This window comes from Pyrus communis, chromosome 15, assembly GCF_041283825.1.
Source record: "Pyrus communis isolate YQ-2024b chromosome 15, ASM4128382v1, whole genome shotgun sequence".
NCBI lineage: Eukaryota > Viridiplantae > Streptophyta > Magnoliopsida > Rosales > Rosaceae > Pyrus > Pyrus communis.
In genome coordinates, this window is record NC_142579.1 from 34,170,260 (window position 1) to 34,197,308 (window position 27,049).

A 27,049-nucleotide genomic window follows, 5' to 3' on the forward strand; every position below is an offset into this window, starting at 1 on the left:
GGAAATATTGCAGATGAAGTGAAGAATTGAAAGAGCTTCACCATATATTGTGAACACGAAAAATTCCTGAAACAAGAAACAAGAATACGTGTACAAAATAATATTTTTGTGTTTAATGATTTTGGGGTTACGATCTCTCTGAAATTTGGTCCTCTGATTCTATCTTCGTAGGGTGTAGGTTTGTGGATGAGTTGTTGATCCAAAGGGCCGTCGGGGCTTGATCTAAGGATGAACAGTTGATGAACGGATCTTCAAGGGGGCTTTTAGGCTTGATCTTGAAGAATGGGTGTATGGGTTTGTTGAGGTTGTTGATCCAAAGGGCCGTTGGGGCTTGATCCAAAGGGACGTTGGGCTTGATCTTGAAGAATGGGTGTATGGATTTCTTCAAGGGCTTTTGGGCTTGATCTTGAAGGTTGATGGATGAGCAGATCTTCAAGGGCTTTTGGGCTTAGTCTTGAAGAACGATTGGATGTGTGGATTTGTTGAGGTTGTTGATCCAAAGGGCCGTTGGGGCTTGATCTTAGGATGAACGGATGATGAATGATGAACACTTTCTTCAAGGGGCCGTCGGGGCTTGATCTTGAGTTGGTGGGAGTTCTTCAAGGGCCGTTGGGGCTTGATCTTGAAGGAGGATTTGACGAAGAACGAAGAGTGTTTTCTTGATCCTTCGGGATTTTCTTGAGAGCTTTAGAACTTTAAGGCTTCAAGGTTTTGGTCCCCCTTCTTCCTCTTAATGGAGAAGCCTATTTATAGGCTTTGAGAGTGAATCACCACCATCCATTTTTTTGGTGAAGTGAGTGGAGGTTGTAGGTGAAGTAAGTGGAGGTTGTAGGTGAAGTAAGTGGATGTTGTAGGTGAAGTAAGTGTGTGAGGTTGGTGAAGTAAATAAATGTTGTAATTTTAATACATTGGTTAACATTTATTTACTGAAATTTCGATGTCTACATATATATAGAAGAAAAAAAAAGGTTTAAATTCAAAAAAAAAAAAAAAAAAAAAACACGGCTAGCTGCAGTCAGCTAGCCGTTGTATTCAAATTTTTTCATACTATTTATATCAGTTATAACCGACACTATTGCAATTCAAATTACTATTCATGTCGGTTATAATTGACATGAATAGTAATTAATAAAAAATATTCATGTCTAGCCGTAATATTTAAACCACTATTCGTGTTAGTTATAACCGACACTATTGAAATAATCTAAATTATTCTTATCAGTTATAACCAACAGGAAATCCGACACATTTAAGGCCATCTCTAACCGAGGACTGGCCAGAGGGCTCGTTTTAGCCATCTGGCCCTCCAAGATTCTCCAAGATATTAATATTTTAATGAACAGTACAGGATCATATTTGCCTGTCTCCAACTGAGGGCCAGAGGGCTTGTTTTAGCCATGTCACAAAAAACCGTCTCCAACCGAGGGGCAAAGGGTCATAAGGCCAAACATAGTTTATTATTTAAAAACTACAACTTAAATGTTGTTTAAGTTTCATGTTGTTAAATGTTTTTTTTTATATTGTATAATTTTTATGTTGGTTAATGTTATTAATATTGTTTAATGTTGTTTCACTTTACTTAATTTAATTTAATGTTGTATAATGGCTTAGGAGGTTATAGAAAAAAATAGAATTAAAAAAAATACGAAACAAATTTTGTGAAATAGAAGTTATAGGAAAAAATGAAATTTAAAAAAAAAATGAAACAAATTTGTAAAATAAAAGTTATAGGAAAAAAATAGAATTTAAAAAAAAAATATGAAAAATAGAAGTTATAGGAAAATTTTTGTAAATAAAAAATTATAATAAAACTGTTAAAAAAAATATTCAAAGAATTCATATCGGTTATAACCGACAGGAAATCCAACATAAGCAAAAAAAAGATAGCCAGCCCTCTAGCCCTTTCCGATTCCGTGGGGCCCTCTTAGGTTCCAGAGCCCTCTAGCCCAGCCCTCGGTTTGAGACGGTTTTCGGGCTATTTTCGACCCTTTGGCCTTCTGGAGCCTTCAGTTGGAGATGGCCTAAAAAAATTATGGCCAGCCTGGGCTGGCTGGAAGGGGCCAACCCTCTAGCCCTTGGGCCCTTTTAGATTCCGTGGGGCCCACGAGCCCTCTGGCCTAACCCTCGGTTGAAGACGGTTTTCACGCTATTTTCGACCCTCTGGCCCTCTAGACCCTTCAGTTGAAGATGACCTTATTTGATGTCGGACTACCATGTATCGGTTTTTAGAGCATCGAGGGCGTGTCGTGTTGGGAACTCCAATTATTATTTTTATCCAATCTGAAAATTTTGAAAACCATTACTGGGGGAAAAAAAAACAATTTTAGACAATTTTGAATGTCCATGAAACCGTTTCTTTAAGTTCTTAATCCAAACTTTCTTTTTCACAGTTGTAATTTATATTTTCCATTTTCAAATTGCTAACAAATATAAATCAAAATTCCCTTTCTTGGAACCTAAAAACCCCTTCATCTTTGGAAAGGTTTCCCGTCGGATCCTTTTCCTGGGGATCCTAAGGATTCTATAATCGTCATCGTTCATCGTATATGGTCAGTTTTCGTTAGGTACTATTTATATTTAACTTTAAATTTTAAATTTTGAAATGATTTTTTACCGCACGATGTATGATGAACGGTCACGAACCGAGCGAAATTCCTTGGATCCACCAAAAACCCCCATCTTTAACCCCTTCATTTCCTACTCCCATCCCATCACTAGTAAATTCCTTGGATCCACCAAAAACCCCCATCCAAAGTACAAGGAAATAACAAGATTATGATTTATATGATGCGTATGCGACACTTATCATATTTTTCATATCGTATTTCTACCTATTCTCTAGTAAGAGTATAACTCACCGACACATATAAATCTCATCTTTACTAGAGAGGTGTGATGCAAACATGGTGAAAAAATGGGATAAGAGTAGCATTTTTGTTGTACAATTAGCCAAGGAAAAAAGAAACAACACAGAGATTCAAAAACGAAACCACAACAAAAAAACCTAATCAATTAACTCATCCAATTCAAATATCCAAATATCACCACAACGACAAGTTCAATCTACTTAACAAAAGAATAAAGAAGAATTTACATAGGAAGTTACATATTACAAAATAAATTATGTACAACCAAACCCAAACTCGACAAACATTCCAACAGAATCCCTGCCCTCCATCTGAGAGATGCGAATACGAACATCCGAGTATGTGCCAGACGAGCTTTCAGTAGTTATCTTGCATCTCTTCATCAGGCAAAATCATGGTCAGCAGAGAATACTTGACTCGTAGAGATATTTTACCATTCTCAGCGATAAGCCTTGCCCCCGACACAACCCAATACCCAGGTGAATCCTGCGGTCCTCTTGTCATTTCGGTCGTATCCACAAACCTCAATAGTTTAGGTGTCTGTGTTGGCACTGGAGGTCCCCCAGGATACACAGCCGAGTTTATGTTCACATCAGCAGGCTGAGGAGGTGGCTTCTTAGCACTCGAGAAACGGGTGCTAATAAGGGTTGAAATTAATCCAGATTTCTGCGCCAAGCCAGGGGAACCATCCCACTCAGCCTGTCTAACATTAGTCGCACCTATTACTTTAGAAAAATGAAGCCGTAAAAATAAAACTTTCTTCAGGCCAGAGTCTCCAACTTCAAAGTGAGCGCCAGTGACAACGGACAAATCATCATTAGCCTCAACAGGAGCTGTGCAGACATGAGAGAAGCTCTTCCATTGAACCTTTTCGAAGTATCTACGGTCTGATGAAAGTCGAGAGATATTTCCATTCACTGCATCCTGGAGCTGGAAGGTCTTTGGCAGCGTAGAGAGATGCTGCAGGTGAATTGCCAAGCAGTTGCTTCTTTTTCCCTCCAAATACAACCGGAGGCCAGTCACCGGCTTCTTACCCACATCAACCTATTATGTAATTCATCAAAAATCAATCACCATGATGCTAACTAAATGCATAATAAACCATAATCTACCAACATAAGAACTCTGCAATGTCATTTCCTGTAAATTATTTAAACACATTTTCCCGTATCATAAGGAGATAGGGAGGGGGGAAGAGACTAACCGCAACACTCAAGTTTTTGGTATTTTAACTATGAATATGCATTGTTGAGAGAGTGAGGGTTTGGGCCTAAATAGCTGCTAATAATGTAGAGGAATCACCAGTAAAATATCATAATCAAGCTTATGCTAACAGAAAATAATGATCATACATTCCCTAAATTGTTTGTGAATGCTTAATGCTTAATCTATCATCTTTTCGGTCAACTTTAACTAATGGAAAATCCAGGACAATACATCCATTTTTACATGCATTATTAGGACAAAGATCCAAAGAAAACACAGAAAGCTTTTCTATCTTTAAGAAAACACAATACTAATACCATTACCGGATTTTTGTTAACATAAAGCTTAGGACCCATGAAGCTAAACTGTAAAGATGCACCGCTTTGCTGCTGCCTCTGAGGACCAAGAGCAAGCTCACCAAACACCGGTGCCCATTGCCTTGGAAGTTGAAACTCCAAAAATTGATGCAGCTCTTCAATTGGCGGTTTATCTGTGCTTGATGAAAATTGGAAAAGGTAAAACACTTGTACTACATTTTCCTTTATTTCTCGTAAGTTTGTACAAAAAATTAAACAGAAATTTGAGAGAAATTTGGATTAGTATGAAAATGGTAGATTGTCGATTTGCTACTAAGAACCAGGAGAAAATATAAGATAAAGAATCTACCTCTACAGAATTGGATGTTTATACATTTCTGGGATGGAGTCACTAACATAGGTTTAACCTTTATTCTGAAGAAACTCGGCAAATCACAGGAATAAAAATCCAAACACTCGGACTATTATTTATGTCATTCTCTAGAAAGTGCATTCACTAAGATAGATAGTCTTATGTAAAGCATGCTGTTGACAAAATTATGAATACAAAAGCTATTCTGTTATCACAGCTATCCAAGCTTAAGCTGTCAGGAGGAGAACCCGACAAAGCACATGAAGATTACCACAAAACAGGACACCTACATACTCGCCCTCCAATGAGTATTGGATTCAGATGTAACTCACAAAAAAGGACACCTTCATCGCCCTCAAATGAGTACTGGATTCAGATACAACTCACAAAAATGGGCATTATAAAAGCTAAGCATAACTAGGAGAATTTTGAAACTGTAGGGCACAAGTAAATTTCATAAAAAGCCTGTTGTGTTGTGTCATATTGGATATTATTTTTAGAGGATATTAGTTCCCTCGGCAAGCAATTAGAACTTTATAAATAAATTAATTTGCTAAGGAAAGTAGGATTCAGCTTACAACGAAGATAGAGATTAATAGCATGGCTCAAAAATCCACTCCCATGTATCCCACTCAGTAAGGATTGGATAGGAACTAATGACATAGAGATCACATCAGGTTCAGTCTGAACTGTTTGACACCAATCATTGTGAGGCAGATTTTTATACAAGCTTCCACCCTTCCGCTTGCACATGAATTTAATATCCTGAAACTGAATTACAAACCCAAGATTTAAGACATTAAACAAATGAGGCTAGAAGGACATCCCCTGCATAACTGCATACAGTTTTAACCTCTGCACGCTCCAAGATTTAAGATGCTGATGGTATTTGAATTTTATGGTTCTATAACCAGAAGCCGTTACCAACTAGAAGCAAGAAATTATATCAAAAAGCTTACAGCAAGAAAAGATAAGGACATATAACATGTTATGGGTAAACCCAATATGAAAAATATGATTTTGGTAAGCACCACAACATGATGACAATGACAGCATTGTTACTGATACAGATGGTTACAGGAGTGTTCAATAACAATCAGAACCTGCAATGTACACTTGGTCTAAGTTGTACCAAGAAGGATCTTTGACCCAACAAAAGTCCAATTTAAAAAGAGATCTTTCTTATCTTTTCTCACCTCTACAGTAGCATAAGAACTGGATGGGATATTATCCATGATAGCCCTTGACTCCTTGACTAACTGAAACAAATTAAAACAGAGATTAAGTAAGCTATAGAATATGACATGATATAAATCTGGCATTATTTTCATTGTATGAAGGCACGGTAGCAAAAGAAATGCATCTGCTAAATCAAACCAATTCCATTATACATTCAATAGTGTTCTATATTGAGTCTCAGTAACATAATATGTTTGAAACTGTACTCAAATTTAAATTAAAACTTTAGTTTTAAGAAAATTATAATGAACCACCATAAAGAACCATCACAAAGTGACAAGAAACGACCTCTATAGTGAAATCACACATGAAAGCTATTAAAAAGAGAAATGGACAAAATTCACGAATACAATTTGACAGGTTTGAGTAGATATCAACTTAATTAAGTCCAGGCACATAAACATGGTCCAAAATAAATTTCAAGAACCTTCTTACTGTTACAGGTGAAAAAAACAAAGGATGCACAAAACAATAGTCTGCATCTAAATTGATAAACAAAATGTAAATTGTACATCTTCCTCAACAGTGAAACACGAAAACCTCTAGCAATCCAATGATAGGAACAATCCTTTATTCCGGTTCTTCTTCAAGGATCATAGTTTCCACTAGGGTTTCTGACAAAATGGTTTACATGACCTGCAGAAGCATTACTAGTAAAAGTGCTAGGTTTGCTCCTGAGTAAAACCTTCTGGCACAGAAACACTCCCTAAGTGGTTTCTTAGGAAGCACTTTCAAGAGAGTATGTAAAGGCATGTGCGGTTTTAAAAGAAGTTTCTATGTGCTACAACCAAAAGCATGTTTGTTTGAATTGAGTGGTATTAACCGTAGCATAGGATCGAATTGTTCAAACCTTGTCTCTCTCATTCAACTTTGCGGAAGTGAGACTAGAGTGAGCAGTTGCATCTATATACATTTTATCAGCCATGTCCTTCAATTTTTTCTGAACATCAGCAGGTTGGAGAGGCGAGGAGTGCTGCTGCTTGGCATATATGGTATCCTTTCCACCCATTTTGATCCCAACGATGACATGTGTGCCATACTTGTCAATAAACCTGGAAAGAAAGAAAGAAAGAAAGAATGGATGAATGAAATGTTAAATGAGTTTGTTTGTTTGTTTTGTAAAGTCGTGTGGTATGAGCATTCGATGGGAATGGGAGGATTAAGCAATAACCTAGCAAGTGCGGCGGGATCCCAGGAGGAGGGGACAGCGTGTTTGATATGGTCACACAAGGCAACCTGGGATTTATCGAGAGCAACACTGTAGAGGGTGATGGAGACTCCATCAAAAGCAAGTGTTTTGGTGTTGGCAGCGTCCTTTTGCCATCCTCCTGTAAACTCAAAAGCTGTATTGAACTGCCCTGTTGGTATTTTACCTGACACACCCACTTCCTGGTTGAATTGCTCCGACATCTACAATCAATTAACAACTAATTAATTCTCACAAATTCTTATCAAGGGGGTGTATTTAATTGGATTTATAAATCCATGAATTTTGATTGATTTGTAGAGTCCATGTAAAATTTTAGTAATCTTGGGGGAGATGTGAGATTTGTGAAAGCTTAACCTACAACACAAAATCTCTCCAATTTCCTCAAATTCCTAAACCTTTTAAAATTGAATACACCGGAATGTTATAAATTTCTTCAAAATACTAATGGAATACAGGATTTTAATAAACTATCTTATAATCATGATTGAATACACGTTAAATTTCAGAAAATCACTTAAAATACTAATTGAATACCCCATATTTATTAAAAAAAAATCACCAAAATTTCTAAGAATTTTAATAAACTGCCTTAAAATCATGATTGAATAACCGTTAAATTTCATAAAATCACTGATTGAGTACCCTTATATTTATTAAAAAAATTAAAACACCTCATAACCCCAACTGAATACACACCCATTTTCGATTTTCAATTTCTAATTAAATCTCAAGTAAAATGGTGAATCAAACCTGTTGGAAGGAGAGGACATCAGAGGCGAACCGCATGCGCTCGCCTTTGTCGCATTTGATGGACTTTGGGACATTGGGTATGCAAACGCCGCCTGCGCCCGGAACCGCAATCTCTCGAACTTGATCATCATCGATGACGATCAACCGACTATCGAGCCCTGACTGCTGCCTCTTGCAGTACTTGAGCTTCAAGTCCACGGTCAAATCATACCCCAACCCTATCGACTGTATTGCAAGCTCCGCCTCCGCCGCCGCCCTTCTCTTCCCACTCGTCCGACCGCTCATCTCTCTCTGTGTATTTTTCCCTCACTTTCTCATCAACCAAACACCTTTAGCAGGATGGATGGATGGATTGCCAAGCGAACCGGCGGCCGTCTTGTTCGTTTTTCTTCTCTTGGTTGCCTTAGTTTTATCAAAGACTGGTCAACACAGATACAAATATTATTACAGCAATATAAAAATGCATTAGTTATTTATTGGTGGTGTTGTGCATTTGTGTTCATGCATACAGGGTGGGCCCGGTGGGGGCCGGGGTGGGTGGCGTTTGATTAGGTGGAGGCTAGACTAGAGACACCGGTGTGGCTTTCGAGAGAGCAAGTCAAATGTTTTGTGCTGGCGTCTGCTTCTGGGAAGATGCTGCTGCAGCCCAATTAGCTGCCTTTGGAGTTTTCGAGCGGGTCTATCGTTTTGGTAGAAGGAAAGACCATTCATATGTCAAATCTTGGTAAATCAAATTTGAAGGTAATCAAATTTCTCAAAAGAGAATAATTGAAGGTAGAAAAAAGTTTCAATTGGTATATCAATTTTACGTGAATTGACATATGAAAGCATCTTTAAAGTAGATGTTAATTTTTTTTTTATTTTTTATCAAACGATAAATTTTGTTATATTAGGTGTTAGATTAGTCACCGATAAAGTTCAAACTTATGATGTCATGCAAGAGAGCAACATCTTTCCACCACTGTGGTAAAGGACCACTTGCTAAGTAGATGTCAAATTTAAACATCAATATGATATTTGATGGCTTATGTAGCAATTTAACATTTTTTACAATTTTTTGCTCCAACCGATATATTAAATAATAATGTCATTCTATATTTTATTTTTATCTTTTTTTAGAGTTCAATTATTGAGATAACTAATCAAATACTTATAACACACAAAATTTAGGTCCAAATCATCTCTAATGAATGTATTTTGGGATGATAAAAATAGAATTTTGGGTTTAGGGTAGGTATTTATGTCTTTTACCCATCCATTTGTTCTCTAATCCATAAAAATTTAATTTTCTCAACAATTTTTTTGTTCAAATTTTGAATTTTTACATCGAAATGTTTGCAAAAATAAAACAAGATAGATTTTACAAAAAAAATAAATTCAAAATTATTAGAAAAAAAAAAATCAACAAATTGCAAAATCTAACAAATTATAAAGTTGAGGGTGGGAATTATAGGTCCCATCCTGTTAGAGGTAAATACAAGACTAAAATTTGGAATTTCCCACTCTTAGCTTCGAGATAGCCTTGTCCTGGACTCTTGTCTTTTTCCTGCCATGCTTCCACCCTTTTTCCCCCCATATTTTTCTCATGGCTCCTCACCTGCTTTCTATGCTCTAGGAGACTTATTTGTTATCCCACTTACGATTAACGAACATTTATCATTTAAATGGAAATTGTTTGTTCTCTTTATCATCATCTAAATTTTTTTGAATTTGGAAGTCATTTAATCATTTATGTGTGTTAAACCAATAAATTGTTTTGGTAACAAGTAGCATTTTCATGATAAACCGTCAATTTGTTTTTATGCATATGAATAGATAAAAGATCTCTAAATTAAATAATTTTTGGATATATGATCTTTATATAATAATAAAGATAATAAATGATTGTTGGGATGAAGGACATAAGCATTATCCTTCACTTAGACCATCTCTAACCTTTGACTTAAAACCTAAAATTTTTAACCCATAAAATTTAGGTTTTAACTCACAAATAGTTTTTATGTTCCAACTCATCTGGATTAAATTTTTAGCCCAAGATTATTAAATAATGAATTCAGGATAATTTTTTTTTTTGCTTAAAGTAACTTTAAAAAAAAAAAAAATTTATGTAGACCATCCAAATTTAATTTTATGAACATTTTAACCTAAAAATATTTAGATTCCAATAATACCAAAAAAATCACTAAATTGACACCATAAAACTCGTGGAACACAATGAAAGAATATGAAACACATCAAAGAATTTTTTTTATATAATTATTTTAGCAGTTGATTTTAAATTTGGACTGTTAGATCTTTTTTATTACCATTGGATTTGATAATATTAGACCTTAACCGTTGGATTCAGTGAATTTATAAATATAAAAAAAATACACATATATAATGGCCCAACCCACTAATCCAGGGAGAATCTTGGCCTAAATTCGTCCCTAATGAGTTTTAATTTTGGATTAAAACTCCTATTTGACCCAATGGTTAGCAAATTGGGTAGGTTTACAACCTAAAATTTGAGTTTTACTTCAATGATTAGAGTTAGGTATGACTCAATAAAAAAATGAAGCCCAAGAAAAGTTAAATAGCCCATTATTTTTTAAAACAGAAAAAACATAAACATGTGTTAAATTCCATTGGACAAAATCTAAAAGTGAGTAATCACTAATCAGTGTTCAAGTATTATCATAACTTTCTTTGCAGAAGCATGTTCAAGAAATTTGTATGTGTAAATTGTCTTATTTGCAATGCTAGTAGTTTTTTTTTTTTTTTTTTTTTGAAGATTTATGAAACTCAAGTGGATTATCCAGAAGTCTACTCACTTAATCGTAGTGTACTTTTTTCTCAACGATCAGGATTATTTTGTCTCATTAGATTTTTGTTGCCTTCTAGTGCGTTCTAAATACGTTTAGTTTTTATTTGGGTGATGCTTTCCACACACCTATTTTTATCTTACACATACTCCTATCAATTTCTACCCTTCGAATCTAATGAATTCAAGAAGATTAATAGACAAAAATTAACCACTACTCTTTTGACTTAATTCATCTTCTCACTTTTTTCCTTAGTTTATGAGTTTTGTCCTGCCTTGAGTTTTAACACATTCAGGTTTTGTGAAGTTTCCTTCTATATGCATTTTTTCGGTTTGTTTTGAGACTCACCTTTACTCAATGTGCTAATTAGATGAGATGACTTCATCAATTGCGTATACATTATTCAAGAAAATCTGATGCTAAAACTACTTGAGTAATTACACATTCAAAATAAATGTTATGGTATTACTGCCGTCTCTTCCTTCAGCAAAATAGCCCATAACAGTAATAGTAGTATTACTTTGATAAGATTCTAGGAATCCTCAAATTAAGTTCGTTTATTGTATATCGTATGATTAGTTATTTATATTCAATGTTAAATAAAAAAAATTTACAATAATTTCTAATTTTCCGATATACGATAAACTGACGTTATTGGAGGATGCTCTTTCTTACTTTGACAAGTGTAAGAAGAGTAACTTAAATGACAAGATCGTAATAATAAAATAAGAAGGTGGATAAAACCGTCCACATGGCAATGAGCGTGGTCAGCGTTCCAAGTTTGACTATTGACCATTTCTCTGTCTGACTGAAGTTTCACAAGTCTGAGAGCGAGAGAGAGAGAGAGAGGGGACTAGACGGCTGCTGAAATTCGTCTCCTATGATGAATTTGAGTGCGCTGCTGTACCAAATTCTTATGCATTTATTTAATCTTGTTATTTCAAACTCTAAATATAATAATTTAAAACAACAGCCAAGGCTCGGCCTGCTTCTTTGGCTGCAGCCGCTGCTTCTACTTCTGGGCTTCGGCTTCTGCTTTTGCTTTTGCTTCTGCTGGCGGTGGTGGACTTTTTCTGAATTGGGGTTTCATCATCATCAATCACTTGTTCATCTATCAAAGTCCCAATCTCTGTCGTTGCGGTGGTGATCATTAGGAAATTAAGAAGATGGGAGCGGTTTGTTCCAAGAAGTCGAGGAGTACGAGCGTGAAGAGCGCCGGTTGGGATATCAATCGGCAACAAGTTCAAGTTGATCAGCCCAAGTCAAGCCTGAAGACCAGTGGCGGCGTCACTCCGTCCTCGCCTCAGACTCCGCGCACGGATGTGCATTTGCAGAAAGACAAAGAGGAACAGTTATCAGACAAGGAAGACAATGAGATTCAGATTGATAGAATTAATCCTCTTGCGTATGAGTCTGACGATGAATTCTACGACGGAATTCCGCGCTATCCCGCCTCCTTGTCTCAGAAATCCAGCTCCTTTCGCTCTAAGCAGGCCGCCACTAAGGTTACTTGTTCTTCCATTTCTCACACTCTGATATAATACTTACTATTTGTACTGTGTGTGTGAGTTGTAATATTGATTGCTTGCGTCTCTGCTGCCCCTTTTTCGGTATATAGTGAGTAGGGGTTAAATTTCCACTTGAAATTGGTGTTAATGCAAAAAATGCTGCAGGTTTCTGAGGTGAGTTCGCGTTTGGGCAGAGCTGGCAGTGCTGGCCTTGGAAAGGCAGTCCAGGTCTTGGACACACTCGGGAGCAGCATGACAAATTTGAATTCCGGCCCTGGTTTCGCTTCCGCAGCACCTGCCAAAGGCAATGAAATTGCAATCATTTCGTTTGAGATTGCCAACACTATTGTTAAGGGTTCCAATCTAATGCAATCCCTTTCCAAGCGATCTATGCGCCAGTTGAAAGAAATGGTGCTTGTTTCACAAGGTGTGCAGCATTTGGTGTCCAAAGATATGGATGAATTATTAAGGATTGTTGCAGCTGACAAAAGGTGGAAGCTCAATCTAGTGCCAAATTCTTACCATCTTTTTTTTTTTTTTTTTTTTTTTGTTTGTTTCTGCCGATAAGTGAGCTTTATTTTATAACTCATTTGTACAACTTTACCTTTGGTTTATAGGGAAGAACTACAAATTTTTTCGGGGGAGGTTGTTCGTTTTGGAAATCGATGCAAGGAGTCTCAGTGGCACAACTTGGACCGATATTTTGACAAGTACTATAGACTTGCCTTGCATTACTTATTTTAGGAATGCCGTTTTCATTTCTTGTATACCATGACTTTACTTGGTGACGTCTTATTTTGCTCTACAGAATCAGCAGGGAACTTACCCCTCTGAAGTATCTGAAGGAGGATGCAGGTTCGTTGATGCAGCAACTGATGAGTTTGGTCGTGTTTACTGCTGTAAGTATCGTCTTGTTTGAATTTGAGTGGAACAGAGTTCTAAGAATATTCAGATTCGTACATTGTTTCTTTGAGTGATCTTTCTTCAACTAGTTAATTGGATCCACGCTTTGACCCATATAAGTTGTTCTGCGAGTTTGGTTCCCCAAATAAAATGCCACTTTTCATCTGGTTGGTGGTTCATGGGAAAATATTTACTTGTGACTTCCTCCATGAGAAGACCTGTTGTATGTTGTCTTCACAATGGTGTGAGTTGTATAAATAGGAGGGGAAGAGCTGTGACCGTACATTTTTACAGTGCAATTTACTAGGAAAATTTGGGCTGCATTCTTGGAGGTTTTGGATTGTTTGGTAGGAAATGCTTAAGGATCTTTGAGGAAATGGAGTAACTTTGGGATGTGAATAGGATTAAATATTTTATCTTTGCATTGGCGTAAGCATTTTAAAGACAATCTTTCTGATGCGATTCTTCTTGATTTGGGAGTATTGTACTGAGTCTAATATATTTTCTTGTTTGGGGATCTTAAATTAGATTTGACTAAATTCTTTTCCATCTTACCAGTATATTCTTCTTCTCTTGTTGTACAGTTGCGGTCTTACATGGAAAAATAATTAAATAGATGTTGCCATTTTTTCCTAGAAGTGTTTGTTTCCTTTCTCTTGAAAGATGGTCTTCTTTGATTTAGTTATCTTGTCAGAAACTAGTTCCTCATTACTATTCATCATTTGTAAGAGATCTGTTGTGAGTGTTGACTGCTAATCATCTAATTTTTTAAATTAAGCAATCTGATTATTTGTAATTACTAATTACCAATTAGCATAAAATAACAGAAACCATATTTAGTTGTTTGACTGACTAGTAGTAATATTTAGAGCATCAGCTTTGATTATAGTTGACCCATAAAAGCTTAGGAGAGTCCCTTATGAAAGTTTCTTCCATTGTGTCCTCAAATACTGTATCCAACACTGAGCTCAGTGTTCAATTTAAAGTGATCTGACTTGAAAATCAAAACATTTATATTCATCTCTCCGCAGGAATTATACAATGAGTTTCATGCGTTGGACCGATTGGAACAAATCTATGCACGCAAGCGTCAGGAAGAAGGTAATTCAGTTTCCACACAAAGAGGGTGATGAAATGATTTGTTTTCTTTTTTAGGACATTTCTTTATACAGGTTGAACTGTAGGCAGAACCAACTAGATGTATAGACCATTTGAGGAGTGAACACTATACAGGCATTCGAAAATAATAGAATCCCGAAAATGACAAAATATTGCAAGGCATTATAATTGAACCTTGAAAACTAAGTCCCCAAAATACTAAATAAGAAATGAAAATTTTATCCTTATAATTATATGCATGCCTAAAATAAGTATAAATTTCTGCATGCCTAAAATAAGTATAAATTTCTTTGTTGTGTCCATCACAAATAGGATATTGAACGGACATAAAATCTCCTTTTCACATAATTTATCGTCTTGTAGTTCTGTCTTTCCATTTATTTATTATTTGACCACAAAAGTGACTGTAATAGATTTTCTTTTTTTTTTGTATTACGTGTATAGTGATGAACCTTGAGACCCTAGAGTCTATCACCATGTGCTACTTTGTGCATTCATGTGAAAAAGTCGTGATTTATGGTCTGATGTAGAGTAGTCATTATTTTTCCATATTCATTAACATTGCATTAAGTAATGCATGTTAAATAAAGGAACTTTCATGAAAAGGACTTGGGTTAAGTTTAAACTTTAATAAAAAGGACAAAAAACTTAAAATTTTAATGAAAAGGACATAATTTTAATATTAAAAAAAAATATGACTCGTGGGACCCGCTCGTCATCACACATACCGTTTATGAAACTTAACGGTACTACACTGTTTATGAAATTTACTACATTGTTTATGAAACTTAACAGTGCTACATTGTTTATAAAACTTAACGATACTGCATTGTTTATGAAACTTAACGGTACTACATTGTTTATGAGACTTAATGTGCGCTGGGCACACATATTTATATTTTATGTTTTTTTCTTTTTGTCTTTATCATTAAATAAAGTTATTAGATGGTTTTTGGTTAAAATGCAAAGTTTTGAAGCCCTTTTCATTCATTTTCCTGCTAAATAATTCAGTGTTGCTGTTCATCTCATAGGTGACAGCCTTGGAAGCTTGAGGTCAGGATTAAAAAGCCAAAGGAAAATAGTTAAATCTTTAAAGAAAAAGTCGCTTTGGTCCAAAAGTATGGAAGAGGTAAGAGGTAACCATAGGAAAACTTCATCAAGTTTTATTTTTAGGCATTTGTCTTTTCCTGTTACTGCATTTATATATGGCTGCTTTCCTATTATGTGCTGTCTACCTTTAAAAGTTTAAGTCTGTGCAATAGGCAAGATAAATGATATTGCTAATCCATCCAGTGCTAATTAATGTGTAATATTACGAAATTTTAAGTTTACTTTGTAAAATATGTTCTTTTGTTTGTCAGAAATTAATAAGTTATTCAGTACTCTAATCCCCAAAATACAGAGGATGAGCTGGGGCGCATTTTGTAAATGAAAACAAAATAATCTGTTGTTTTTGAATTTGGTTTTTAAGTAAATATAGAAGACATTGATGAAGTTGTCCTTGAACAAAAACTAACATGTGAGGTACGTGACTTAGTTAACAAACAGGAAATGATATCCACACTCTCTTTTTATCCCCTTGCATTCCCCCTCTTGTTTCTTGCAACATGATTGAATATATCAACATTCAACAGTGAATGAAGGGACAAAAACAAGCACAGGAGTGCAGGAGAAGAAAAGAGTAGTGTTAAAATCATTTCCCCTAACAAAAATGTTGATAGGAACGGGACCTAGGTGACATGTTGCAACAAATTTTGGGTCTTACATTGTTATTTTCTTTTTGGTGGGTGGTTGGCAATCACATACCCCTCATATTTCAGGTGGTATGCGTGCAACTTGCCCAAAAGAGAGTATTACTTATCTATTAACATTTCTTGTTTTAAACTATGCCCTCTTTTAGGTAAACTCTGATATGTTTTGCACCATAACTTTAGACTGCTTGTTGCATTCCAGAGCGCAGAAGAAATGTGGAAAAGCTACTAAGGACAGTGAAATAAGTATAAAATTGAAAATCTTAACACATCCAAACAATCTGTCTTCCTGAAAGATCAATTACATGGCCTAGGTTTTTTGTTTCATCTTTTTGGCACTGTATTGTTAATAATATGTTTGCTATATTATGTATCTTTTTTTTGCTATAGATAAATAATTAAAATAAAACCTGAAAATTCATTAAAAAAGGAAAGGCATTTTGTAATTTGGAAAATTTGACATTTTGGAATACAGGTGATGGAGAAGCTTGTTGATATTGTCCACTTTTTACATCTAGAAATACATTCGGCCTTTGGTGGTGCTGGTATGTATCTGTTATGGTTTTTAAACTATGCATATGCCTGCCTTGGTTAATGATTCATCTTCATCTTTAAAGAGCCTAGTGTTTCAGGCTCAAAAGGTTTTCTAATTAATGAAATTCATGATCACATCTAAAAATCTAGAGTGTGTGAAGCGCCACTACAATTTCTCTTTTATCTTGTTTAGAAAATATATTTCACATCGGGTACTTTGCACCATGATATACACTATCCTGGACCTATCTACCCAATTACAATTAGGCGTGCTGAGAATATAAATGTCACTTCAAGTGTGTCAAGTGTTGCACCAAATATGTTATATCTTGGGTGTCCCTACCTATATCCAATTCGTCTGGAGTTGCACAAAGAACTATTAATCACTCTTGCTTTAATAGTTGAGTTTGTGGTTCAACTTAATCTTATTTTGCATATAATTAATCACTTTCTTACTACTTAAAGAGCCATTTTCTTTTTAACTTAAATAAATTAGCTTAAACAGCCTTTAGTTTAGTTAATAGCATTTCATGCTTGGTGTACTTACAAAATAAGAAAGATATCGATACAAAGAATAGATGACTGTTCAACAAGCTTGTTCAGAAGTCTTATTAATAGATTAGTTTGTAGGGTTTAGTCCATTAGCCTATAGATAGGTGCTTAATCCCTTACCCATGCTACTTTTGAAGCTATTTAGAAGGTAGTTTTCTGCCATCCCATAAATTCTCAAATACTCTCTCCCAAATTATTTTCTTCAACTCTGTTCTTTGCCGCTGATAGTCATCGCAGAGATGTTTTATTAAACTGTAGGAATAGTTCTTCAATGAAAGTGAATTGTCTTTAAAGTGTTCTATATAATTCCTCTTCCTTTGAAGAGAGCTGATGGAAACGATGCTTCTTCATTACATATGCAGATAGTCATGAAGCAGTGGAGGGACCTACAAGCAATCATCAAAGACTAGGACCAGCTGGACTTTCTTTACACTATGCAAATATAATCCTCCAAATTGATAGTCTTGTGAGTGTACTACTCTATTCTGTCCTTTTCTTGCATTTCACATGATACTGATGAAAATAAAGAGTTTTACCGTTGCATCATTTACTTGTCTGTTTTTACTCTTTCAGACTTTATCTGGGTGTATTAAACTAATATGAACAATGTTTAGGGTAGCAAATCATAGATATTGGGGGGATTGTTGATGATTCCACAAAACTCAGGCATGAGATGGCCTGAACTTCTGAATAAAAGGATATGCTTTCAATATGAATGTTGAGGGAGGAAATTATCTTTATTATTGTTTGTTCGGGGGCTTTGGCCCTCCTTAGCAATGAGAGAAAACAAAATGTTTCATCATGTTTTGGAGGGAGGTACGATAATTTGGTGCCATATTACTTAGAAAGGTAGGTTGCTTAATCAAAGTTGGTAAGTTGAACAAGGAGACTTTTCTCTTTCTCGTTCTTTCCTCTTTCTTTCAAAAAAAAAAAAAAAAAATCCATTTTGGTCCTTTTTGTGCATGAAATTTGATGGAGTACATTTAGAAACTTGCTTCAGCTTTTCAAAGGCATGTGGAAACATAGAATGGTGGTGCCTGTTACAAACAAAATGGTAGATACCCAGTAATCTGGACTTTGTCTTTGTCATCAAATTTGGTACATACACCAAGGTCATTAGGTCTATACCATTTTGTCTGTATAACTTGTGTCAAAACTTATGCATGACTCTCTAACATATAGAAACATTATCGGTCTAACAGAATATATAATACATTGTAAAGTCAAGATAATATGAAGAGATACTCTGAAGTTCAAACCATAATGTAGACGTCGTTTTTGTTGTTAAAATTTAAATATAGTACACCATAAAGTCAAAATAATATAAAGAGGTACTCTGAAGTTCAAACCATAATATCGACGGCATTTTTTTTTTTTTGTTACGCCTTATATAGTTGTCTTTACGGACTATTATTGGAGATATTTGGTGCAGTCCTAACTTAGCATTCACGCTCCAAGTGGCTTCTTTATCAGGGTTCGAGCGTTGCACTTTCTCATGGTGACCCTAGATGTTTCTCATTGCACTAATGACATATGCATAATCAAACAAATAGATTATGGGGGTTTTATAATCAAGTTATTTAGTTTGGCACGCACTGACATTACGCAATTTATGTAGATTAAATTATGGTATTCTAACAGGTAACTTCAGATCTTTGGGCTCAGCTGCTCAGGGATAAAATTATGGGTATTATCTATTGCAAAAGATATGTATGTTTTTCTGAGTCTGCTTCGGTGTATATAGGTAGCCAAGTCAAGTTCTATGCCTCAAAATACAAAGGATACATTATACCAGAACTTGCCGCCTAATATAAAATCATCCTTGCGCTCCAAATTACAGTCTTTTCATGTTAAAGAAGAGGTAATATCTCATTTCTTTATCTTTAGCTATAAAATATATTCCTAGGCCAATTTTCTCTTGCCTATCAGGTTGGTTCTTGTTTGAATGTGCGGTTCAAATTCAGTTAGGTAAATATGTAATTGTATGGCAAGAGAACTTTACTCTATTTCTATATATATAATTATAATAATGCACCTTGAATATGCATAACATAACTTTTGACTGCTTTTGGTGGACAGCGTTTTGGTACTTTGGTTCTTTTGTTGTTGCAAATCATTCTTGGGAGAGATTTGTGTCCACTAAATTGTTCGACTGAATTTTCTTCTGCAGCTTAGTATTACAGATATCAAAGCTGAGATGGAGAAAACTCTACACTGGCTTGTTCCAGTTGCTACAAACACAGCAAAGTAAGATGGCCAGCTGTTCTGCAAAACATACATATCTTTTGTATCTGTGAAACTCTTTTTGTAGCTGTAAGCTGTAATGTTTCTATGTTATTGATCATGGTTTTGTTGGTTTGGATGCAAAAACTAATAACAGAGCGCATCATGGTTTTGGCTGGGTAGGAGAGTGGGCGAGTTCTGGGTGAGCAACAATATACTGCTTGTTTCGAAGTTTGGCTTTTACAATTTTTTTCATTTTTGTGTGTTTTGAAGGCTTTCACTGTTTCCTTAGTAATTTATACTTCTGCTTTTATAGTTCCCAGTCAAACCGAAAGCCATTGTTGCAGACTGAAGCGATTCGAATTGAGACATTCCATCATGCAGACAAGGAAAAAACAGAAGCCTGTATACTCGATCTAATCTTATGGCTTCACCATTTGGCTTGTCAAACCAAGTCTAGTGCCGATAACGGGGGCATGAAGTCACCTGTCAAGTCCACAACCAGTACAACCCTCGTGAAGACAAATAAACAGCTGCCCACCGGTGTTCAACCAAGCATGCTAACAACTGAAGACGCGGAGATGCTGCAGGATGTGAACAAGAGAAAACGGATTCCAGGTAATAGTAAGAGTCAGGACTTTGACAGTGCCAGCTCCAGTTCAACAGAGGGCCGAAAATTGAGTAAGAGTAACAGCTACTCACACGGGCAAGGAAGTGACAAATTGTTACATTTGAGTAGGCCCTCTTCTGGCGTTGATTTTGGTATCGATAAGGAAAAAGCACTGGATGTTATAGATAGAGCGGACGGACTCACAATCACATAGCTTACAGAATGTTATGTGTTATAGACGTCATTTGGCGGAGACAAGTCAAGTGGTACGTGCGGCAAAGGGGGAGAAATTTACTGTGCATATTTTCACCATGCTTATACATCGTGAATGTTTCGACCAAACATGAAAAAAAAAGGGGAAGGAAAATGTACAGTGTGGATGTAGTGAGTGGTGAGTGACTGATTTTCTGAATGAGGGTGTATAGAGCTCAAGGATGGGTGCTTTTGGGCACAAACATTTATATTTGTTTTGTAGATTTTATTTGTTTATTTTTAAATTCTCTGGATATTGATGTATCTGTGTGTGTTATATTGCACTATTACTAGTACAGTAATTCTAATAGGTGCCATGTTGTTGGGTGGTTTTCAGTATAATAGCAAATTAAACTATTGCGCAAAAATCCTCGACCGGCTTTAATAAAAAAACAATTAATTCATATGACGATGTTAAAGTGGAAGCGAAAAATGATATGTGATATTTATATTCACTTGTAAACTCCGACTATGTTAAGTGGAGGTGAAAAATGAAATGTGATATTTATATTCACTTGTAAATGTCGAGTTGGATATTGTAGCCTAGACTGAAGGAAGGAGAGAGGGTTTGAGAGTAAGTCCGCCGGTTGTGCCATTGGAGGGCAAGGGCTTCGGAACTGCCCCTTGATCCAAAAACATGCTTCTAGTAGGTCATTTTGTGGAGGGCAATTGATGGGCCAACACATGCCCGAGCAATTTGAGCCTGGCCTTATGTCAGCGGGTAAAGCTGACGTCAACATGATATCTGTCATGTTTTGTTGGCACATGTAAATGTAATACACGCGCGAATTGGGTGAGTTGGCTGACAACTTTTGCTGTTGTGGCCCCATTGCTAGAGCTTCAAGAGAATTCCTAACGGCTGCATGACGTGACACGAGGAGCTATTGGACTTCCAACGGTCTGAACCATTAGAAAATTTTTGAAAAAGTTATTATTATGCCATGTGACGCGTTCTGGAACGTCAGATTCAATAATAAGAAAAATCAAACGATCAAATTAATTCAATCGTTAAAAATGATAAAAAGGGTAAAAATAGGAAAGAAATTTAATTTGTTTATTTTATAAATATCCATCTTCTTCATTCGCCTTTTATTTTTAATTAATTATGCTTTTATAATGCTATGTTTTTCTTAACTTTTAATTTACATGCTATTGCATTTGCCTTGTTTTTGTTTTGCCCTTACCCTCCTAAAACGGGGGGCCTTACTCTTAGTTACACAAAGAATAAAAGAGGGTTTGAACATGAGAAGTAATGGGCCAACGAGGAAGAATGTGCATAATTTTTTGGTTCAAGTAAGGAAGTACATGCACCAATTGCTAATGGTTGATATTTGATTTGAATAAAAAGGACGAGAAGAAGAGGTAGTAGAAGATAATGATCTTGTCCTTGTCTTGCCTTTGCCTTATCTTAGCTCTCGCCCTCTTAAAATTGATGGACTTGCTCTAAGTTACAAGAAAAATAAAAGAGCGTTTGGACCCGACAGCAGTGGATTAACCAGGAAGAATAATATTATACAATAAAAGTATAATTTTTTTAGTTCAAAAAAGGAAGAACATGCATGCACCACTTTCTAATGGTTGATATTTGACTTGAATAAAAGAAAGACGAGAAGATGATGCAGCAGAAGATAATGGTTGTTGTTATCAGGTTAAAGCACGCAATAATAACGATTAGTGGGATATGGGATGGGATGCCATGATTTTGATTTGACGGATTCGAATTCTCATTCCACACCCACATCCACACACCCACACCCCCACACACCCAGCAAGCGACCAGTAGCGCACAACTTCATATTCTCTCTACTCTCCAGTCTCCTCTACTCAACCAAATCCCCCTCTTCTTTTTCTGATCGATCGATATATTTTCCTTTTTTACTCCAGTGGGAAGGTTGTGGACCAACCTTTGCACTAACAATCATGATAAGTTATTTTAATTATTGCTGTTACTGGATTATTGGATTATTTAACTTAAGGGAGTACTTCCTCGTCCTTGTCCTTTGGTGTTTCCTGTGGTCTCCTGGTGTGCCACGCCCACGCCCATGCCTGCCTGAAACTAGCAAGTTCTTGTCTTTCCCTCCATTTGTTTTAGTTTTTTATATTCTCTTTTCTTTTATTTATTCATGTTTTGTGTGCGCCATGCCTCTCTTGTTGTTTTATTTCTCAGGTTTTTAGTGGTTGTGTTTGTATTGGGAGGACTACTAAACTACTCTCTCTCATACATATATTTCTGCCTTTTCTTTTCACCCAAGGGATGATTAATTGGCATTATCATCTGATTCTTCTCACCTTAGACAAGGAGGAATGTTTTTTACTTTCTCGATTCTTATTGGCTCGGTTCGGTTTGGTTGAGTTCTTACTTAGCTAAATGAATTTTGATTCTGGTAAACTAGTTGGAAACGTACATGAATTTGAAGGAGAATTATCTAACTCGGAAGAAAAAAACGATCAAATTAGACCTGGGAAGTGGGAACACATACATAATCCTTAAACACAGTTGATTGCAGGGCAAGCAAGCGTCAAATTAGTATCACAACATAATAAGGAAAATTAATGAAAAATGCTTGAAACTTTGAGTTTTAACGATAAGGACAAAATAAAGGGTAAAGTGAATAGTACCATGATTGACTTTTAAGTGTAAAAATGTGATTTTTGAACAATACCGGGAGCTTTTCGTTCAAGTTAAGTTTCTACTGATTCTGGTGAATTTTGATTTTCCCTCTCTGATTGATTTGAACTCTAGTCTGCTCAAAAGGAGGAGGCTAGAGCCTAGAGGTGAAGTCGGAGACATGTCTCGTGCATTTTCTGGCTCGCATCCTTTCAAGCCAATCATAAAATGGTTAATCTTACTCCTTTTGCCAACAATCGGGTTTGCATCTACGGAGCCAGATGTGGAAGGTATATATGCAATGCTAGTGATATACTCTTTAAGCAAGATTTTTTGGTCGTCGGTACATGTTCTGACATTATCGATATGCATGGATGTAGTTTATATTTAAGAACTGCATTCTTCACTTTGATAATGTGCAGTTGAAGCATTGACCGATCTGCTCACCGCGTTGAAAGATTCGAGTGGCCGAATAACAGATTGGAATGATAATTTCGTGAGCCCCTGTTTTAGCTGGTCTCATGTCACTTGTAGAAATGGAAATGTCATATCCCTGTAAGTGCATCTAAATGTAACACATGATTTCCCGGTCTTTAATTTTTGTGATCATTGCTGTATTTGAAAGTGATTTTTCTTTGCAGGAGCCTGGCTTCAAATGGATTTTCTGGAACACTTTCTCCTTCGATTACTAAGCTGAAATATTTGGCTAGCCTGTAAGTAAACTTGTCGACGCACATGTATGATTTTCAGAAATTAAGCTTCTGAAACTTGAAGGCATCTGGAGCTCACTCAAATTTGTGATGGTATACTTTTTTGGAAACATCATCGACTACTATAAATCTGAGTCATGTTCCTCGCCATCACAGAATACATTGCCTATACATCCGAGCAGCAACTGTTCATATCTCCTTTTTTTTTGTGTCCCCTGTAAATAAACCTTTCCTAATTCTCGTCACACCGAGTTCTAAGCCAAGACATAATCACTGACTGTCAATATCCTATTTCCCCTAAATGGTGTCGTCCAGAGTGTGCTAGTTTCTCTTAAATAATCTTGCAATACCAACACCTTTATTATTTAGTTGTTTGCTTAGTTCTGAAGATAGTGTTTTTGCATCGGAGTCATGAATTTTGATAAAACAATTTCGTTTATGCAGGGACTTCCAGAATAATAATCTAACGGGCCTGTTACCCGTTTATCTTGCAAACTTGACACACCTACAGAATCTAAATCTTGCAAATAATAATTTCAGAGGTCCTATACCAAATGCTTGGGGTCAGCTTTCCAATTTGAAGCATTTGTAAGAGCTGCAATTTCTGTTCCTAGTGAGCTTGTATATCATATGCGCAACATTACGTTCTTGTATGTATTCTGTTATATCCGAGTGTTGCACATTCCTGTGTTTGACTCAACTGTAAGCAATTCTTGGTTTAGAACCCTGCTGTTGGTCTTATTCTTTACCGATTCTAAATCTTCTTTTGGCAGGGATCTTTCATCGAATGAGTTGACAGGAAGAATTCCAATGCAATTCTTTACCATTCCAAATTTCAAGTACGATTCCTATCACCAACCCTGATTCTCGATTCCCACAGCTGCATTATACATTGTTAATGCCTCGTTATTAACTGTTTATTTTTTTTTTCCCATACAGTTTCACAGGATCACATCTTGATTGTGGTTCTAGCTTGAAGCAGCCTTGTGTTTCTGGCTCTTCTCTCCGAGGTTTATGCTTTGTTCAACTCTACTGTTTCGGTTTACCAATTATGTTTGAATTGCCTAGGAATAACCTAATACTTCAAAATTTGGCAGCTTCAAACAGGAAATCAAAACTTGGAACAGTTATAACTTCGGCAAGTTGCAGTGTATCAGTAATTCTGTTGATTGGGGCTCTTTTCGCATATCGATACTATCGCATGCACAAACTAAAATATGATGTCTTTGTTGACGTCGCAGGTAAATTTTCCTTACCTTTTAACTTTTGCGATCACTTTTACTCTCTACTAAGCATCGTTATGGAAAATTAAATTGAAATCATCTCAACCGAATTAAGTTAGAACCTATCATGTCCCTCTCACAAGGTAAGAATTGATTTGTACGAGGTTAGTAAATCAGATGAATAAATATTTCTTACCGATAAACTGCATTGAACGTTCCAAATGCATGAAATTCAGGTGAAGATGAGTGCAAAATTTCCTTTGGCCAGTTGAAAAGATTCTCTTGGCGTGAAATTCAGCTCGCCACGGATAACTTTGATGAAAGCAACATAATTGGACAAGGAGGCTTTGGCAGAGTTTACAAAGGTGTCCTCTCAAACGATGTACATGTTGCAGTGAAACGCCTTACTGATTATAACAGTCCTGGTGGAGAGGCTGCATTCCTTAGAGAAGTACAACTCATTAGTGTTGCAGTTCACAGGAATCTTTTACGGTTGATTGGATTTTGTACAACCCCATCTGAGAGAATCCTTGTTTATCCGTTCATGAAAAATCTTAGTGTTGCATATCGCTTGAGAGGTATGTCCCCAAATGAGCACTGCGTTAGTTCAATTTTCTATTTCCTTGTTTCATAAATGAGTGGCTTGGAACACAAGCATGTTTTCAGCCATAATTTGAACTTCTATTTGTGCTTGACTGTTTAATATTTTGATTATACATTTTATCCCTGATATATGTTTCAGATCTAAAACCTGGTGAGAAAGGGTTGGACTGGTCGACAAGGAAGCATATTGCTTTCGGTGCAGCCCATGGTTTGGAGTATTTACACGATCATTGCAATCCAAAGATAATACACCGTGACTTGAAGGCTGCAAACATTCTTCTAGATGATAAATTTGAGCCTGTTCTTGGAGATTTTGGGCTAGCAAAGCTGGTTGATACAAAATCAACTCATGTTACCACTCAAGTACGCGGAACCATGGGGCATATTGCCCCGGAGTATTTGTCCACCGGAAAATCGTCAGAAAAGACCGATGTTTTTGGATACGGTATCACACTTCTCGAACTTGTCACTGGTCAGCGTGCAATAGATTTTGCTCGGCTGGAAGAAGAGGAGGATGTTCTTCTGCTTGATCATGTAAGATTTATTGTCTCTTTTTATAATTTCTCGAACTCTTTCGCCATATGTACAAATACTTCAATGAGATTTTTTTTCCTGTTAAAGTGGTACGTTTTATGGTTTAGGGTTTAGGGTAAATTGTCGTTTTAACTTCAAACTTATTCGGGTTCCAATGCAGCTCTCGATATTTTGGGAACAAGTTTCAACCACATTGAACTCTTTTTTCATATTTAGTGCTTTAATTGTTGCTACTTTCTGTTTATTGTGTTGAATGACCTATATACGATGTCGACAGATCAAGAAGTTGCTGAGAGAAAATAGGCTTGACGACATTGTGGACAGAAACATGAAGATGCATGATCCAAAAGAAGTTGAGACAGTCATTCAGGTTGCGTTGCTGTGCACTCAAAGCTCACCAGAGGACCGTCCAAAAATGGCAGAAGTTGTTAGATTGCTACAAGGAGTGGATCTAGCAGAGAGATGGGCTGAGTGGGAGCAGCTCGAAGGTGTAAGGAATCGTGAATTCTCACTCTTGTCTCACCAGTTTGCTTGGGCTGAAGAGTCTACACATGATCAAGAAGCTATACAGTTGTCCAAGGCAAGATAGTGTTCCTTAATAATTAGATGCTCTAATCTAAATTAATCCAAAAACTTCACTTCATATCTCGAATATTACAAATTATTAATTGTCTCATATCTTAGTAATAATTATATAAATCTGTGTGTAAAGATATATAAGAGAGGAGAAAGGAAAAGAAAGGTGTGGGATATCATATATGCGTTTGGAACATGTTCTTATGGATATGGTCTGTATATGCATGAGATATTTCTTTAGGTGTTGAGTCGGATTGAACCAAGAAACTTGATCATCCATTCATCCTTCCAATAACATCCATTATTCGATTCGATTTGGAGGCAGTTGTTTCGGAAAATTCACTTTTGTGTGTTCGGAATCGGAAACAAAGTAAAGTTTCCCCAAATTGGCATTTTGAAAGAAGATAAATGCTAGTTTATTAACAGTACTAGCTTCAGTTGAACACCTTGTAGTTAGCCACACGTAACAAGTTTCGTTTCGTTCCGTTTAGGTCCATTTACAAGAATATATTAGTCGTAATCCAACTTTTTATTTATTTTATTTTATCTTACATTGATTTTAGAAACTTCAGCGGTACGAAGGAATATTATCGTCGTA

The 27,049-nt window shown here is 36.1% G+C and overlaps 3 protein-coding genes across 4 annotated transcripts; 2 read left to right on the top strand and 1 right to left on the bottom strand.

The window, feature by feature from the left end:
* Window positions 1-2,976: 2,976 nt before the first annotated feature.
* On the bottom strand, window positions 2,977-8,654 carry LOC137735520 (MACPF domain-containing protein At4g24290). The gene is made up of 7 exons (XM_068474951.2): window positions 7,942-8,654; window positions 7,153-7,391; window positions 6,832-7,033; window positions 5,939-6,001; window positions 5,321-5,513; window positions 4,397-4,563; window positions 2,977-3,911 (listed from the first exon to the last, which is right to left on the bottom strand). The coding sequence occupies exons 1-7, from the start codon at window positions 8,224-8,226 to the stop codon at window positions 3,225-3,227; spliced, it is 1,836 nt and encodes a 611-aa protein (XP_068331052.1). The 5' UTR covers window positions 8,227-8,654; the 3' UTR covers window positions 2,977-3,224.
* A 2,840-nt stretch (window positions 8,655-11,494) lies between these two features.
* LOC137741551 (protein PSK SIMULATOR 1) lies at window positions 11,495-20,507 on the top strand. The gene is made up of 12 exons (XM_068481250.2): window positions 11,495-12,250; window positions 12,419-12,744; window positions 12,871-12,963; window positions 13,062-13,152; window positions 14,188-14,257; window positions 15,307-15,404; window positions 16,502-16,571; window positions 17,475-17,578; window positions 18,857-18,973; window positions 19,283-19,359; window positions 19,493-19,537; window positions 19,652-20,507. Exons 1-12 carry the CDS (start codon window positions 11,912-11,914, stop codon window positions 20,157-20,159), a joined length of 1,938 nt encoding a protein of 645 aa, XP_068337351.2. The 5' UTR covers window positions 11,495-11,911; the 3' UTR covers window positions 20,160-20,507.
* A 1,388-nt stretch (window positions 20,508-21,895) lies between these two features.
* LOC137743177 (Leucine-rich repeat protein kinase family protein) lies at window positions 21,896-26,765 on the top strand. Of its 2 annotated transcripts, none has more exons than XM_068483070.2 (11): window positions 21,896-22,260; window positions 22,941-23,095; window positions 23,228-23,360; window positions 23,447-23,518; window positions 23,960-24,103; window positions 24,289-24,354; window positions 24,455-24,525; window positions 24,613-24,756; window positions 24,975-25,316; window positions 25,481-25,875; window positions 26,153-26,765. In XM_068483070.2, the coding sequence occupies exons 1-11, from the start codon at window positions 22,118-22,120 to the stop codon at window positions 26,462-26,464; spliced, it is 1,977 nt and encodes a 658-aa protein (XP_068339171.2). In that variant the 5' UTR covers window positions 21,896-22,117; the 3' UTR covers window positions 26,465-26,765. The 2 variants fall into 2 exon arrangements, with proteins under 2 accessions (XP_068339171.2, XP_088541285.1); XM_088685159.1 differs by having other exon boundaries at window positions 22,114-22,256.
* Window positions 26,766-27,049: the final 284 nt, after the last annotated feature.

Coding starts and splice junctions, on each gene's coding strand:
- LOC137735520 (XM_068474951.2), bottom strand. CDS start 8,226: ATGAGCGGTCGGACGAGTGGGAAGAGAAGGGCGGCGGCGGAGGCGGAG. Junction 7,034..7,152: donor GATCCCGCCGCACTTGCTAG/GTTATTGCTTAA, acceptor CTTTCTTTCCAG/GTTTATTGACAAGTATGGCA. Junction 3,912..4,396: donor TTTATGTTAACAAAAATCCG/GTAATGGTATTA, acceptor ATTACATAATAG/GTTGATGTGGGTAAGAAGCC.
- LOC137741551 (XM_068481250.2), top strand. CDS start 11,912: ATGGGAGCGGTTTGTTCCAAGAAGTCGAGGAGTACGAGCGTGAAGAGC. Junction 16,572..17,474: donor TTCGGCCTTTGGTGGTGCTG/GTATGTATCTGT, acceptor TTACATATGCAG/ATAGTCATGAAGCAGTGGAG. Junction 19,538..19,651: donor GGAGAGTGGGCGAGTTCTGG/GTGAGCAACAAT, acceptor CTGCTTTTATAG/TTCCCAGTCAAACCGAAAGC.
- LOC137743177 (XM_068483070.2), top strand. CDS start 22,118: ATGATAAGTTATTTTAATTATTGCTGTTACTGGATTATTGGATTATTT. Junction 22,261..22,940: donor TGCCTGCCTGAAACTAGCAA/GTTCTTGTCTTT, acceptor TTTGAACTCTAG/TCTGCTCAAAAGGAGGAGGC. Junction 24,355..24,454: donor TTTACCATTCCAAATTTCAA/GTACGATTCCTA, acceptor TTTCCCATACAG/TTTCACAGGATCACATCTTG.